At 35.1% G+C, this 13,882-nt stretch overlaps 3 protein-coding genes across 7 annotated transcripts in view; 2 read left to right on the top strand and 1 right to left on the bottom strand.

The window, feature by feature from the left end:
* LOC104109997 (glucosidase 2 subunit beta-like) overlaps positions 1-6,141 on the top strand; it is a 34,587-nt gene extending 28,446 nt beyond the window's left edge. Inside the window, exon 7 of the mRNA XM_070182067.1 lies at positions 5,698-6,141. The gene's annotated coding sequence lies outside the window, so the exon portion shown is untranslated. The remainder of the gene's footprint in view (positions 1-5,697) is intronic.
* On the top strand, positions 774-6,141 carry LOC104098256 (glucosidase 2 subunit beta-like). Of its 4 annotated transcripts, none has more exons than XM_070182068.1 (6): positions 776-956; positions 1,041-1,154; positions 4,856-4,951; positions 5,209-5,388; positions 5,478-5,613; positions 5,750-6,141. In XM_070182068.1, the coding sequence occupies exons 1-5, from the start codon at positions 857-859 to the stop codon at positions 5,579-5,581; spliced, it is 594 nt and encodes a 197-aa protein (XP_070038169.1). In that variant the 5' UTR covers positions 776-856; the 3' UTR covers positions 5,582-5,613; positions 5,750-6,141. The 4 variants fall into 4 exon arrangements, with proteins under 4 accessions (XP_009603229.1, XP_009603235.1, XP_070038169.1 ...); XM_009604938.4 differs by having other exon boundaries at positions 5,478-5,624; XM_009604934.4 differs by having other exon boundaries at positions 774-956; positions 5,478-6,141.
* A 4,569-nt stretch (positions 6,142-10,710) lies between these two features.
* On the bottom strand, positions 10,711-13,370 carry LOC138896764 (F-box protein At3g07870-like). 2 transcript variants are annotated; one of them, XM_070182066.1, is made up of 3 exons: positions 13,241-13,370; positions 11,283-11,979; positions 10,711-11,175 (listed from the first exon to the last, which is right to left on the bottom strand). In XM_070182066.1, the coding sequence occupies exons 1-3, from the start codon at positions 13,304-13,306 to the stop codon at positions 11,084-11,086; spliced, it is 855 nt and encodes a 284-aa protein (XP_070038167.1). In that variant the 5' UTR covers positions 13,307-13,370; the 3' UTR covers positions 10,711-11,083. The 2 variants fall into 2 exon arrangements, with proteins under 2 accessions (XP_070038167.1, XP_070038166.1); XM_070182065.1 differs by having other exon boundaries at positions 10,711-11,979.
* Between the last annotated feature and the right edge of the window lie 512 nt (positions 13,371-13,882).

Raw genomic sequence — 13,882 nt, 5'->3', positions numbered from 1 at the left:
CAGTATAATTCTCAAAGAATAAATTTAAAATGGAAACAAAACTAATAATGTTCGGATATTATTACATTGATTTAATTTGAACTTAAAATAATATGACATCCACAATAGAGAAGTGTATTTATGCTCTTCGTGACCTGAGAACTCAAGGTTGCACAATGATTGATCCCGCTTCACCGGTGAGCCACCCTTTCATCATTCATCAAATCAAATTCATCTTTCTTTATATAGACAAATTTATAATGAATTTATACATGATAATAGTATTTTTTTTTGACGAAGCGATTTTAATTAAGCCGGTTTGATCAATATAGGTTTGTCCCTTTTGGGGAGCTTAGTGATTAGGCATAATTTTAGGGAATGGAATAAGGTAGCACAATTTTTGACATAGGAAGGATCCAAGCAAGGCAAACCTGGTGATTTGGTCCATCTACAGGGTTTCTCCTCTTTTTGTTAATATAAAGTAAGATTTTATTTTTCGGTAATTGTAATAATTTGGCTAAACTTGGAAACCTTATTTTTATGGCTTTTAGTTACTCTTTCCGTCCTTATTTATATAACGGTATTTAAATTTTGAGGGTTACACTACTTTTTCTTTGACCGTAATTTTTATATATATATTTTAATTATTTTAAATTATTAATTAATATAATTTATAATATTTTTTTACATAGTTTTTAAATATTTAAATTTTATTTCATAAAACCTTAAAAATATTATATCCGAAATCAACTATGCCATATAAACTGGGACACATGAGTAACTGCTTTTACAAACAAAATTGTCAAATGAAGAATTAGAAAAACTTTTGTGGGTCAATTGCAGATAAAACCCACGACACAACAGTCCTTCAGTTCCAATGAAGACTACTGTTCTGCTTAAAAGTCTCCTCCTAATCAGCTGGTTCTTCTTTCATGTCTCCTCTACTACTGACTTACCCCTTGGAATCCATCCTCTAGGTTTTCCTCCTCATACTGCTTAAATTCTTTTAAATTTCTTGAAATAAATTCTTGAATTTTAACTACTCCGTTGTTATTTTGCAGATGAGAAATACTATGGTTTGGAGGTGATCAAATGCAAAGATGGGTCTAATTCCTTTACCAAAGATCGTCTCAACGACGACTTCTGTGATTGCCTCGACGGAACTGATGAGCCCGGTAGGCATTTTTTTTATATATTAATTAAACTATGTGATTTGCCTATAAGCTTAAACTTTAGAGAGATACAACAACAAAAACAACAACAAAACCGGTGTAATACCACGAGTGGGTATGGGGAGGGCAGTGTGTGTATAGATCTTAACCCTATAAACCCTCAGAAACAGCACTTTTAGAGAGATAGCACATTCATTTATTTATTTATTTTAGGTTTGGTATATGCTGGAATAAACTTGTATTCTTTTTCTTGGAATAAACATGTGGAAATATTATACTTACTAATGTGTTACATTGAGACTCAAGCCCTGCTGCTCTGACCATATTGAATTGTGTGAACCATCTTATCTAAATGTTTCATATGTTGAGGGAGAACACTTTATTTTAGGGTTGTAACATCCACTTGTTCATTACTTGTGTATGATATATTGATATTAGTACAAGTATGCAAAATATTATAGGCAAGAATGGGTTGCCGTGTGGATTTGTTTGCGTTAACTCCTAGGCCGAAGGGTCAACTTCATTACAGAAAACTCCATATATCGGAAGGCCTCCAAGCATGCACAAATCACACAGTGAGACCGAGAGTTCGCCGATGTCAGTATAAACTATGTTAGTTGACACATGTCATAGTTTTGCAAAAGGCGTGCAGTATGTTCTCGTTAAGGTCATATGTGAATAAAGAAGTAAAAATGGCATCATAACATCTTGATACGTTTCAAAACCTCCTTGTTATGTCCAATGGCATCTTCCGCTCATTTCCAATAACAAGTCGTGCCCTGAACTTCATGGAAGCTAGAATGAGTATAGTTCAAGTGGAAAAACCTTAATCGGAACATTTAATGCTAGCAAATACAACATTCTTCTCATGGGTTGATGATTCAACATGAGAAACTGCGTTGATGACCTTGCTCGAGAAAGTTTCAAGAATTTCATTTACCTCCTTGGACCATTCGGAAAGGTGAAGGAAAGAGTCAATGGTTGTCCTCACTAGTCGGAAGGCACCAATAATTGGGATGAACTTTCAATGCAAGAACTTTGGCGCGAAGATTGTGCTTGTCTCCAGTGATCTCGAGATATGGATGTAGAACCTCGTGTTCACTTGATATTAAAGTCGTGGGTTAGCTCTCAAAGCTGCAAACAAAGAGAAAGGAAGAAAGAATTAAAAATAAAGAACATACTGCCTAAAAGACAATGAGCCGAGGGTCTTCCGGAAACAACCTCTCTACCTTCACATGGTAGGGTTAAGAATTGCGTACATACTACCCTCTCTAGACCCCACTTGTGGGAATACACTGGGTATGTTGTTGTTGTTGCTACCTAAAAGACAATGCACTTGATTTTAAGGCTAATATTCAATATTACCTGTGTAAATCCAAATAAAATTTTGGGCTCAAGTTAAATAAGTTATATTTCCTGAAGTCTGCTTTTTAATGGTCCAAGTAGCTTGTAACTTGGACGTGCCTTGAAGGAAGTATGATTTTTATTGTCAAGATGCTCTAAGTTGTGAGAGTAATGTCCAAATCTTGAACTGACTTTGGAAAAGTACATGTGGAAACTCAAAGAGAATTAAGACATGATTCTTATTTATTTCGTAGTTCTTGAAGACTGCCTTCCACGGCACAAGTGTCTTGTAATTCGGGCTTGCCTACTACGAAAGATGAGTTTTTCGTCAAGACGCGTAAAAGTTGCGAGAGTCAGAACGCCCAAGTCCAGATTAACTTTGAAAAAGTACCATCATAAATCTAGAGAAAATCAAGACTCAGTTTTTATATATCTCATAGTTCCTTTTTATATATCTTTTAGTTCCTAAAGTCTGCTTTCCAACATCGTAGATATTTTGCAATTCCAATATATTTTCAGAAAAATATGATTTTTCAAGTGAAGACGCCCAAAATGTAAGGGATCAATGAATCTGAATTCAAAATTGAGTTTCAAAAATTACCTGAGAAAGTACTGATGATTCTGACTATGAGTTTTATAGATGATGCAACACTGAAAGTATAGTTTCGGTAGTGCAAATGGCTTGAGTTCAATTTTGATGATACCTTACGTTTGCATGTCGTCACGAGAAAAATCATACTTTTCAGTAGATATATCGGAATTGCAAGTTGTTTGCGTTGTAAGTAGACATGAGGAACTACGACACATATGGAAACCAAGTCCTGATTTTCTCTGGATTTACATAATATTTTTTTAGGTCACTTCTGGATTTAGATGTTCCGACCCTCATAGATTTGAGCGTCTTGACAAGAAAATCATATTTCGATGGTGGCACGTCCAAATTACAACCCTCTTGTGCCGTTAGAAAGCAGACTTCAACATCCTTCTAAAAAAAAAAAAATGGACCACAAGAACCACGAAATATACAAGGATCAGGTCATGATTCTCTTTGGATTTACATAGGTAGTTTCTATAGTAAGTCTTGTATTTTGAAGTTCTAACCCTCACAATTTTGAGCCTCTTGATGGAAAAAAAATCATATTTTGGTGTAGGCACGTTCGAATTACAAGCCGCTTGTTCCATTAGTAAGGAGACTTCAGAAAATACAACATATGTAAATCAACTTGAGTAAATTGTATTAAGTTGATGTCTTCGTTCTTATAGTGTATGTTTCACCTTTTTATACACCGTGACTACTGCAGGTTTGGTTTATGTTCAACACAGTATTCAAATTCAAAGTGTTTCTTCTTGTTAAGATAATATGTTTCAGCTCTTTTTTACGCTGTGCTAAATCTAACTACTGCAGGTTTTAGTTTTTGTTTAACACATTTTACAGATTCCAAGTGTTTCTTAAATCTTAAACCTAGAAAATTTTGAAATGAGTGATGGGGAAACTGTTGTATTATTTTGTGTATTTTGCATCGTCATATATCATGATAAATCTCATGTAAAATAGAGAAATATATCTAACTAATAGGAATTTATTGGTAACTAATAGGAATTTATTGGTACTAATATATTTAAAAAGAAACTTAGTGATGCTATGAACTGGCAACTGTGCTACAACTAGCTGCCTATTATTTTCTTTCAGCCTCCCGTTACCAGAGGAAGGAAGTGATCATATTGATAAATGTGGACTTCTTATCACTTGGTGCAAATAATTTTCTGTTGTCCAATGGGATAAATACTAACGAAGAAGATACACGTATTCTACTTAATCATAGGTACCTCTGATCACAGTTGGTACTGAAATAAATGTCATTTTTCTGCCGTTTCTTCCATTTATTTGCCTGTAAGAGGTAAAATGGTGGCATGACATCAATAATTGATGTCATCTGCCAAAATTGCCAACAAGGGTAGTCTCAAAATGAAAAAGGGATATGTTGAATATGCCATTTTCTTTATATAGACTAGCCTAAAATTGTTTTGCTACGCAGTCGATGAATCTTCAAATGTTGCTCGGCAGATACAAGATATGATAGTTTTGCATGGCATCTAGGAAGAGAACTCCAGTAGTGACTTCAAAATGTTAGATTAGACTAGCTCCATTAGATATGATGGGTGAAAGTGCTTTGAACATTTGGATGCACTACCTGTAAACTTGTGTGTTTCACATGATTCACTCTTTTCTCTTTTATTTGTACATTTTCTGTTACTTTTTCCCATCTCCTTTGATGGCTTTGCAGTTTTTAACGAATAAAATATTGACGTATATTTTGTTTGAGTTCTCCGGTCAACTAAATCGCTCTCTCCTTTGATAGGAACAGCTGCCTGTCCAGCTGGGAAATTTTATTGCAGAAATGTGGGCAGTACGCCTAAATTTATGTTCTCTTCTCGCGTGAATGATAATATCTGTGGTAAGCGCTCCTTGTTAAGCTAGTGTGGGTTTTTTAAAAAACGATTTTATATAGTTAATTTTTGCTTCCATTTATGTGTTATTTCAAAGTTTAGCCTCTTATCTGAGGCTTATTTGTTTCTTTGATACACGGATTCATTTATGTGTACGTATTGAATGGGGCTGTATGCAAGCTTTTTGGCTGCAACATTTATTGATTTGTTAATCTCTATCTACCCTGTGGTTGGGTTCATGCTTGCTGATTCAAGATACTTTCAGATTGTTGTGACGGAAGTGATGAGTATGATAGTACTGTCAATTGCCCCAATACTTGCGTAATGGGTGGGGATTTTTCTTATCGAACAAGAAGTTATGGTTCACGAAGAAAACATCTCGATCTAATTGGTGGAAAAAATGCTAATGGGGGCAATATGGATGACTCGACTCCGAGACTGCAAGGTATTCTATTTTTTCCCCTTTTTCTGTAACCTTTGGCATGAACTGTGAACCATCTCATGTAGCAACTATTTGATGTTTGTTCATTGCAGGTCTGAAGATACTGGTACTTGTACAGGTGGTCGTTATCGTTATTTTTCTGGTTTCCCGGAAATTATATCGCCGATCCAGGTTTAAAAGAAGACATTTGCGTTGAGAATTGATCCCAAGATTACTGTTATTATCACAGTATGTTCTCAGTAAGTTTCTCCGTTCCTCTTTGTCTTTTGTTGTCTCCCAACCATGATTATTTGACCTAACTTCAGAGTGCAGTTGTGTTCCGTAAGGCATAATTGTATATCTAAGAGATGGCTGCAACCTGAAGGTCCAACTTGCTGATTGTTGACGTTCTTCTTTTAATGATTCTTACATATATCTCTATTACGACGGGATTGTGACAACAAACTATTAAGCCCTACACCAGTTCTCGAAGTATCATGTTATTAACTGCTCCTATGAACTTTTGACTATCTTGGTCGTTCGAATGGACAAGTAAGTTGCGTACTGCAGAGGATCTCATTGCATTGGGCATGTATGGAAAATCAGTTTTGTATGCTAGCTGTCTGCTCCGACAATTTATCTTTGACATTATACAATGTGAAATTGTATATTGTGCTTTTAATATTCCTGCAAATGGACATGGAGTAAAAAAGATTGTAACTAGCAAGATTGGAAGTTTTCCTTTTACTTTTAAAAGCTATAGCCATTTTTCTTGAAGGTGTGAGAGTGTTGATGTGCGATACACGGGTATACTTTTGAGTTATGCAATCTTTAAATTATTATTTGTATTGTCTTGAACTAGAGACCTCACATTCGCCCTTCCCAAATTGCTCTGTTTAGGAACCTCAGTTATTGAAGCTTCATGATAAATGACCAACATTTGTATCTGGTTCCGAAAAGGAAAGAAATACCTTCATGAGGGAAAGAATATAACCTGGGACTTGTTGGTTGCATGTTAGTCATATCTTATGTTATGCAGCATAGACAACGGCTGTCAGTTAGTCAATGTTAACACAGAAGAAACTAGCTTTTATTGCTCCATAATCATAGTCACAAATTTCTTGATTGTATGTCATTTTTGTTGGACTAGTTTCGCCATCGTAGGCTAGTTTCTCCATCGTAATACTCACTTTTTTTTAGCACTTCAGTTGTTTAAACTTTTATTTGACAGAAGGATACACCAAATTATATAACATTGACAACTCAACAGGAGGAGCTTCTTGCACATTAATATTTTCTAAGATTCCGTAAGAGGTTAGCTAAGATTCATGGTAATGACACACATTACTCTCTTGACAGTTAACGCACACTTCAACCCAGCTACTACCCCACGGATGCTTGACCAGCCAATACTTATTGCCATTCTACAGCATAGCTAATTACTGTCACTCGTTGATCTTGGATATAGCCAGGATTGATCATTTTAGAGTAGCTGTGAAAATCTTAAATTCTTAACCATTTGATTGTGGCTGCCAATCTGGGTTGTTTGGTTGCTGCAGCTTGTGTAGCTTCCTCTGCATTGTGGGGTACTGTGATGACCCAAGGGTCATCTTATATTTTAGAACTCGATTCTGTGCTCTTAAGCCTTAAAAATCTCATTCTCACCCTCCTCGATTTTGCGTGTGCAGTCCGGGCGTGTTTCCGGAAAACTTTTATATTGAAAATTGATGAAAATAAGAATTTTTGCCTTAAAAAGTTGATTTTAGTTGACTTTGGTCAACATTTTTGGTAAACGGACCCGGATCCGTATTTTGACGGTCCCGATGGGCCAGTATCGAATTATGGGACCTGGGCGTATGCCCGGAATCGAATTCGGAGGTCCCTAGTTCGAGTTATGAATTTTTGATGAAAATTAAAAGTCTGAAAATTATTTGTTTTTAAGAATTGAGTGATTGTTTGGCATTGTTAGTACCGGGTCCGTATTTTTGGTTTCGGAGCCCGGTACAGGTTCATTATAATATTTAAGACTTATCTGTGAAATTTGGTGAGAAACGGAGTTGATTTGACGTGATTCGGATGTCCAGTTGAGAAGATAGAAATTTTAAAGTGTTCTTGAAAATTTCATTTGATTTGGTGCTAAATTCGTAGTTCTAGGTGTTATTTTGGCGATTTGATCGCGCGAGCAAGTTCGTATGTGTGCATGTTTGATTTGGAGCCCCGAGGGCTCGGGTGAGTTCCGAATAGGCCACGGGATGTTTGGACTTTGGAAAATCTGGTTTTCTGCAGATTTTGGCATGTCCTTCTTCGTGTTCGCGAAGGTACTCTCGCGAACGCGAAGAGTAAACTGGTGAGGCTGAAATTTCTTCTTCGCGAACGCGAAGGCATGGGGGATTTACCCTTCGCGAATGCGACCGGCTTATCGCGAGCGCGGAGCACTTGGGGACCTGGGGGAGGGTTGGTCGTTCCTTCATCGCGAACGCGAGCAATGTCTCGCGAACGCGAAGGCTAAGGGGAGTAACTATCGCGAACGCAAGCAAGGTTTCACGAACGCGAAGGCTTGGCAGCCAATACTCTTTGCGAACATGACAATGGCCTCACGAACGCGATGCACACTGTCGCCCAGTGCATAAAACAGAATCAAGAACGGGAATAACCCATTTTTCCAACTTTCATTAAAAAAGAATCAAGAACGGGAATTCTGATCTAAGTGGTCTTATTCTTTGTCCGAATCATCACTCCTCTTTTTGGAATCAGGAATATGCTGATATGATTAATTAGTTTGTGCGCCTCTCTTATTACTTTTTTGTGTAGAGCTGTCAAGGGTAAAATTGTGTACTGCCTGCCTGGAATGCTTATTTGTCTTATTACCTAAATGGATGGATCAGAATTCCTGGTTTAGTCAGGTCTGTAAATGCATTGTCACTGAGTTTGTAAGAAAGGTTGAGGGAACTGAACAAGTCGATAAAAAGGACATTAGATTGGTGAATCCCAAAGTGCATTTCCCATTGATCTCTATCTTCGTATCTTGGCCATGTCATTTGAGCCAATCTTGGTACCTCTTGAGCATAGGATCAGGGTTTGTGATACTTCAGATAGTTCTGCTCAAGATTTGCATTAGTGATCTGACGTTGGCAGAAAGTTCAAGCGAGTATTTAGCATGAAGGGAAATGTCTTCGTTGCTAGTTAGCTGGAGTGTTTCTCTATCTTTCATATCAAAGGAGCGTTTAATGCACGCTTAAGCCCTAAAGCGAGGCTCAAAACATGTTGATCGCTTTGCCTCGCTTAGCGGGCATTTCAGTGTTATCATCAAGGGCGTTTAATGCACACTTAAGCCCTGAAGCGAGGCTCAAAACATGTTGATCGCTTTGCCTCGCTTAGCGGGCACTTCAGTGTTATCATCAAGGCTCTTAGGCATACTTTTCTTTTGCCGATGAGCGTAATTTTGAAGAGACGACACTAAACAATTAATATTTCACATAAATTTTCTTTCTGTTTTTTTGTCCATATATTTGGTATTCATGTTTATAAATATTAGTCTTGGACAACACATACATATTTATTGTTTTTCTCTATTTGCGCTTTTCTTCGTCAAAGCACACTATTTATGGCACTGAGCATAATTTTGCTGTTGATATCATATTTGTTTTTGCGGTGATGAGTAAATGGATTATCATCTTCATCGAAGCCCTTATTGAGGCTGCAGACTACAGATTCGTTCGACCATCTTTTTGAAGAAGGGGTAGTTTTTTTTATGTTCAGGACTTACGTTTTTTAATGTAAGTAAAAGTTTTTTTTGTATTTGTTAATGTTAACATGTGTACGTATTGACTAATGAAAAACGTGTTTTCATGGAAAATGAAAAGAAACAAACATGAAACTGTATAAGCACACATTTTCAACCATTGACTTGTTGAATATTTTATGCTCCTATTTAACTTGCTAAAAGTTTTCTCAGCAACAGTAAGAAGAGAAGTTTACGCATATTTTGCTTTTGACAATATGTCAAATCAGAAAGACCAATCTTGTTTTCCCCTTCTTTTTTAGTATAATATTGAGATGAATTATGAATTTAAATAGATAAATATGGTTTACGAGGATTCATATAATATAATATTAAAGGCCAAACCCATAAGCGGCCCCTTTAAGTTGGCTCCGTTTTTCATTTTGGCACCTTTACTCAGGCATTTTCCATCTTGACACTCCAACCCCTTGCTTTATGTGTCATTTAAACACAAAACACTGACTTGCGCTTATAACTCAGGCACGTTTTCATAACTGTTGCCCACATGTAAAGTTAGCGAATTATTTTTTGCCACTTGGATTAATTATCGGCAGAATGGCCTAAATGACACTTATACTTGTGCCACTTTGTCATGCCGGTCCTCCTACTTCATTTTTTTCAATCCAAATACTTTAACTTGTTCAAAATTTATATTTTAAACCCCTCTAACCGTTAACCAAGCACATGTGGCAAAATAATGGTTGAGCTGGACAAAGTGAGTGTAATTCACGCGGATAATGAGCGTGAATATGAACATTTTGAACCAGAAATAATTAAAATAAGAAGAAAAAATTATTAAGTAAAAAAAAAAAAGAAAAAAGAAAGAGATGTCTCTTTCTGTTCCTCCATTTTCGTTCCCCCCGTAAGCTTCTTCTTCGAAACCCACTGCCCCCCCTCCCCCTCCCCCCACCCCCCCCCAAAAAAAACCCAACAACACCCCCTCCCTTTTCGTCCCTTATGTACGCTTCTTCTTCTTCCCCACTGCCTCCCCCCAACAACACCCCTTCCCTTTTCGTTCCCGCCGTATGTTTCTTCTTTTACCCCACTGCCCCCCTCAAAGGAATGTTATTTCGGTACTAATTGTCAAAGGAATGTTATTTCGGTACTTACGAATAATACATTATGTAATCTATATTTTACTCGAGAGGGATCAAGATTAATTCTCAATCTTAACCACGTAGGCAGTCTTGTCAATATTGAAGTTTTAGTTTCCCTAACATATATAGTTCAAAATAAACTTGTATACTAATTGTCAGTTTCGATTTTCACGTTGTATTCCATTTAATAACATCAAAATAAGCTCCTCCCTGCAGACAAGTAGGTCAATAAAATCACAAATTCACATGCCATTTGCACAAACAAAGAAAAAGCACAAGGTATTAGAGTTCTACCCGAATTGTCAATTTAGTCTTTACAAGTTCAAGAACATATGTCAGTAAAGGAACGACAACTGAAAAATAAGTATTAATGCTTTATAATTTTGCAGGTTTTAACCATGGAACTGAATCATCAATCCATCAATATTCAACTAATAAATTTAATTGCAAATAACTGCTGCTGAAGAGTGTTATAAGTCATCATTATATTTTTCGATTATCAAAAATAACATTAACCTTTGTTACAATCCTCACCAATTATGTTTCATATGCAATAATACATATTTCCTGCAACATAATAAATAGGAAGGGAAGGACCTATGTGTTTCCTAATGAAAACAAGGTTTTCTGGTAAATTTCAAAACCCACTGCGTCTTGGCAAAGTCCAATATTAATTCTCCTTTCTCTAAAGCATTTTCCTTTTAGGTCATAGAAGACAAACCTATTTGACCAACCGCCAACTATTATTTCTTCATTCCATGTCCTCAAGATAGGTGAATTACACCCGAGCCCAACCAAATTGATGCTACACTCCTTCACCCAAATGCAACTTATTTTATCTTTAAGTATCCACAGGTCTAGAGTTGAACTCCACATATCCATATCTGGCAGGCAAAGCATCCCTTTCAAATCCACCATTCTCAACTCCATAACCTTATTATAAGATGATGGGCAAGATATAGTTAGAAATTTTCCATTTTCAAAGTCAAATGATAAAATTTGATCGCACAAAGAATTCATATTAGTCGGCCAATACATACATTCATTTACTAGCAGTCCTGGACCATACGGACCACATGGAGGAATCTCAGCAATTTCTTTCCATTCACTAGAAATAATGCCATTTAGGGTAAGCACCTTGCCTCTTAGCTGAGGTTTCCAATCATTAATCTCGGGATCCCCATTGAAAATACGCACCACTTTATATTCCTTAGTTGAACGAAGATATCCAAACCCAAATTTGTCACTTCCATCAAAAACAGTAGGTGAACATTTCGGCAATTCAAAGAATTGTTGCTTGACAGGATTGCACAAATACATGCGATGATCACCCATTGAAAAGAAAACTAAACCAGCGGAAACATGGAAACCGGAAAGGCCGGAACATGGGAAACGAGATAAAGTGACAGCGTATAACTCATTGCTTTCTCCCTCATTTCCTTCCATGTCGACTGAAACAAATCGTAGTCTGCGCCTCTTTGACCGTGACAAATAATTGAGTTGCAGAAAAAGAAGTTGGGAAGTTTCCGTTGAATGTTCCAGGTGAGAATGAACGAACAAAGGACTAGCAATCAAGTCATTCCACGACTTTGATACGCACCTTAACATGGATAACGTATTCACCGGGCATCTTATAAAAATAGAGCTTATAACATCAACAGGTAGATTGTTAAACTCATTATTATTATTATTCCCCTCCTCTTCCTCTGTACTTTTCCTTAATATTGACTTGTTAGGCTGCAATAGCATCAAACAACAGCACATATTACGATATTTTCAATTAAACCCAATATCATTCAGCAAAAAACTTCAATCAATACGCTAAAAACTAATCCAAACCCTTGACAACTTGTTTGGATATATGGTTGTTATGTGTCGTTTCATAATGTATCGTATCGTATCGTATTATATTGCATTGTACTGTATCGTTTTGATATATTCAATGTTTGGATATATAGATTGTATTTTTTGTCATCGTTTTATAATGCCATGCACCAATATTACGAAGAATAAACTTGAAATATTACTCATAAAGAAAAAAAGATATGAATAAAGTAGAATATAAAAAAGTAGGGTAAAGAATAAATAAAATTGTACGTGGACCGTGTTAGTTCGTTTTTTATCAAAACCAAACCAAACCAACTATACAGGTTTGGATTGGTTCGGTTTTATCGGGTTTTTCGGTTATATAAATATTATTCATATCTTATTTTGTTAAAGTTAGAGGTAAAATTTGATAAGTGAATATATGCTTAGTAAAACAAATGACAAACATATGATGTAAAAAAAATGACAAACATTGTAACACATTATAGTTATTTTCTTAATCGTCTAACAATAGTTTTATTGATGTATGCTTTCAAGGTTAACCGAATTTAATAATTAAACATAAAAATCAAAATGAAATTTAAATAAAGATATTTAAGTTTAAAATTATTGAAATACCATTTCAAATTCGAAAAAGATATAAAATTAAATAGATATTGACATATGAATATAGAAGAACAAAGAGAATAACACTTTATAAGAAAGTAATGATACAATCCATTATTAAAAATAAATAAAATGGAAGCACTTCATAGTTCTATTAAATAATAGTAGATTATATGATACCACGAGAGGTTCCTAAATATTTCTAGATATTTTTTTAAAGAAAATTCTATATAAAGACTTAAAAATATATATAAAAATTATATATTTATATATCAGTTTGGTTTGGCTTTTTTACTCAATACCAAACCTAATCGATTTTTTAATCAGTTTGATGCGGTATTCCGATTCGTTTTAACACCCTTAGACGCGACCACACGAAATCGACCGTTTACGTAAAATGTCACTTTTCGTTATTATTTAACATTATGATACCATAACATTCAAAACAAATATTGTATTTAAAGTAATAATACGATACAATACAATATGTAACAACCATCCAAACAAGTTGTTATAGTATAAAATCAAAAGGCTAATAAATATTGTATCAAAAGAAGGTAGCTACCTTTTTTTGCAGTTTCCAGTTCTGAAATTTTACCCGTCTACCTCGAGTAACAGTAAACTCCTTCATAGTTTCAGTATTTTTTTGCTATGCCGCAAGGAAAGAGATGAAGGAGAATGTGGGAGGGCATAACGATATAAATAATTTGTCAATTGGGCCTTCGACTATAAAAGTAGAGATTTTTGGAAATTGTTTTATTACTATAATTACTTTTTTCCTACAATATAGATCTATATTGTTTATTTTTTACTTAAATTTTATATTTATATTTTATATTAAAAATACGAATAGCCTTAACGAAATATCATTCGTCTTTTTTACTGTTTAAAAATAGTCATTTGTGTATTTTCCTAATATTTAGGAATAATTATTTAATTAATTTTCTACAATTTAGAAATAGTCATTTAATTTCCCCTAAATTAATCATTCCTCTATATTAACAATCTTGGAAATTTTTATATTTTGGAGTACTAAATTTCTCCTTCTATGTTTAGGAGACTTTTCTTGTAGTCAAAAAAATTTTGCAAAAGGAAAGTACACTAGAAAAGTTTGCCGTTAACTCCATATATATTTTGGAGAATTAAAGTTTTCCTTTTATATTTCGGAGTATTAAATTTCTTCTTTTAGGCTTAGGAGATTTTTTTT

The sequence above is a fragment of the Nicotiana tomentosiformis genome, chromosome 8 (genome assembly GCF_000390325.3).
Source record: "Nicotiana tomentosiformis chromosome 8, ASM39032v3, whole genome shotgun sequence".
NCBI classification, from domain to species: domain Eukaryota; kingdom Viridiplantae; phylum Streptophyta; class Magnoliopsida; order Solanales; family Solanaceae; genus Nicotiana; species Nicotiana tomentosiformis.
Note: the sequence above shows the minus strand (reverse complement) of the source record. Positions and strands in the feature narration are given on the sequence as shown.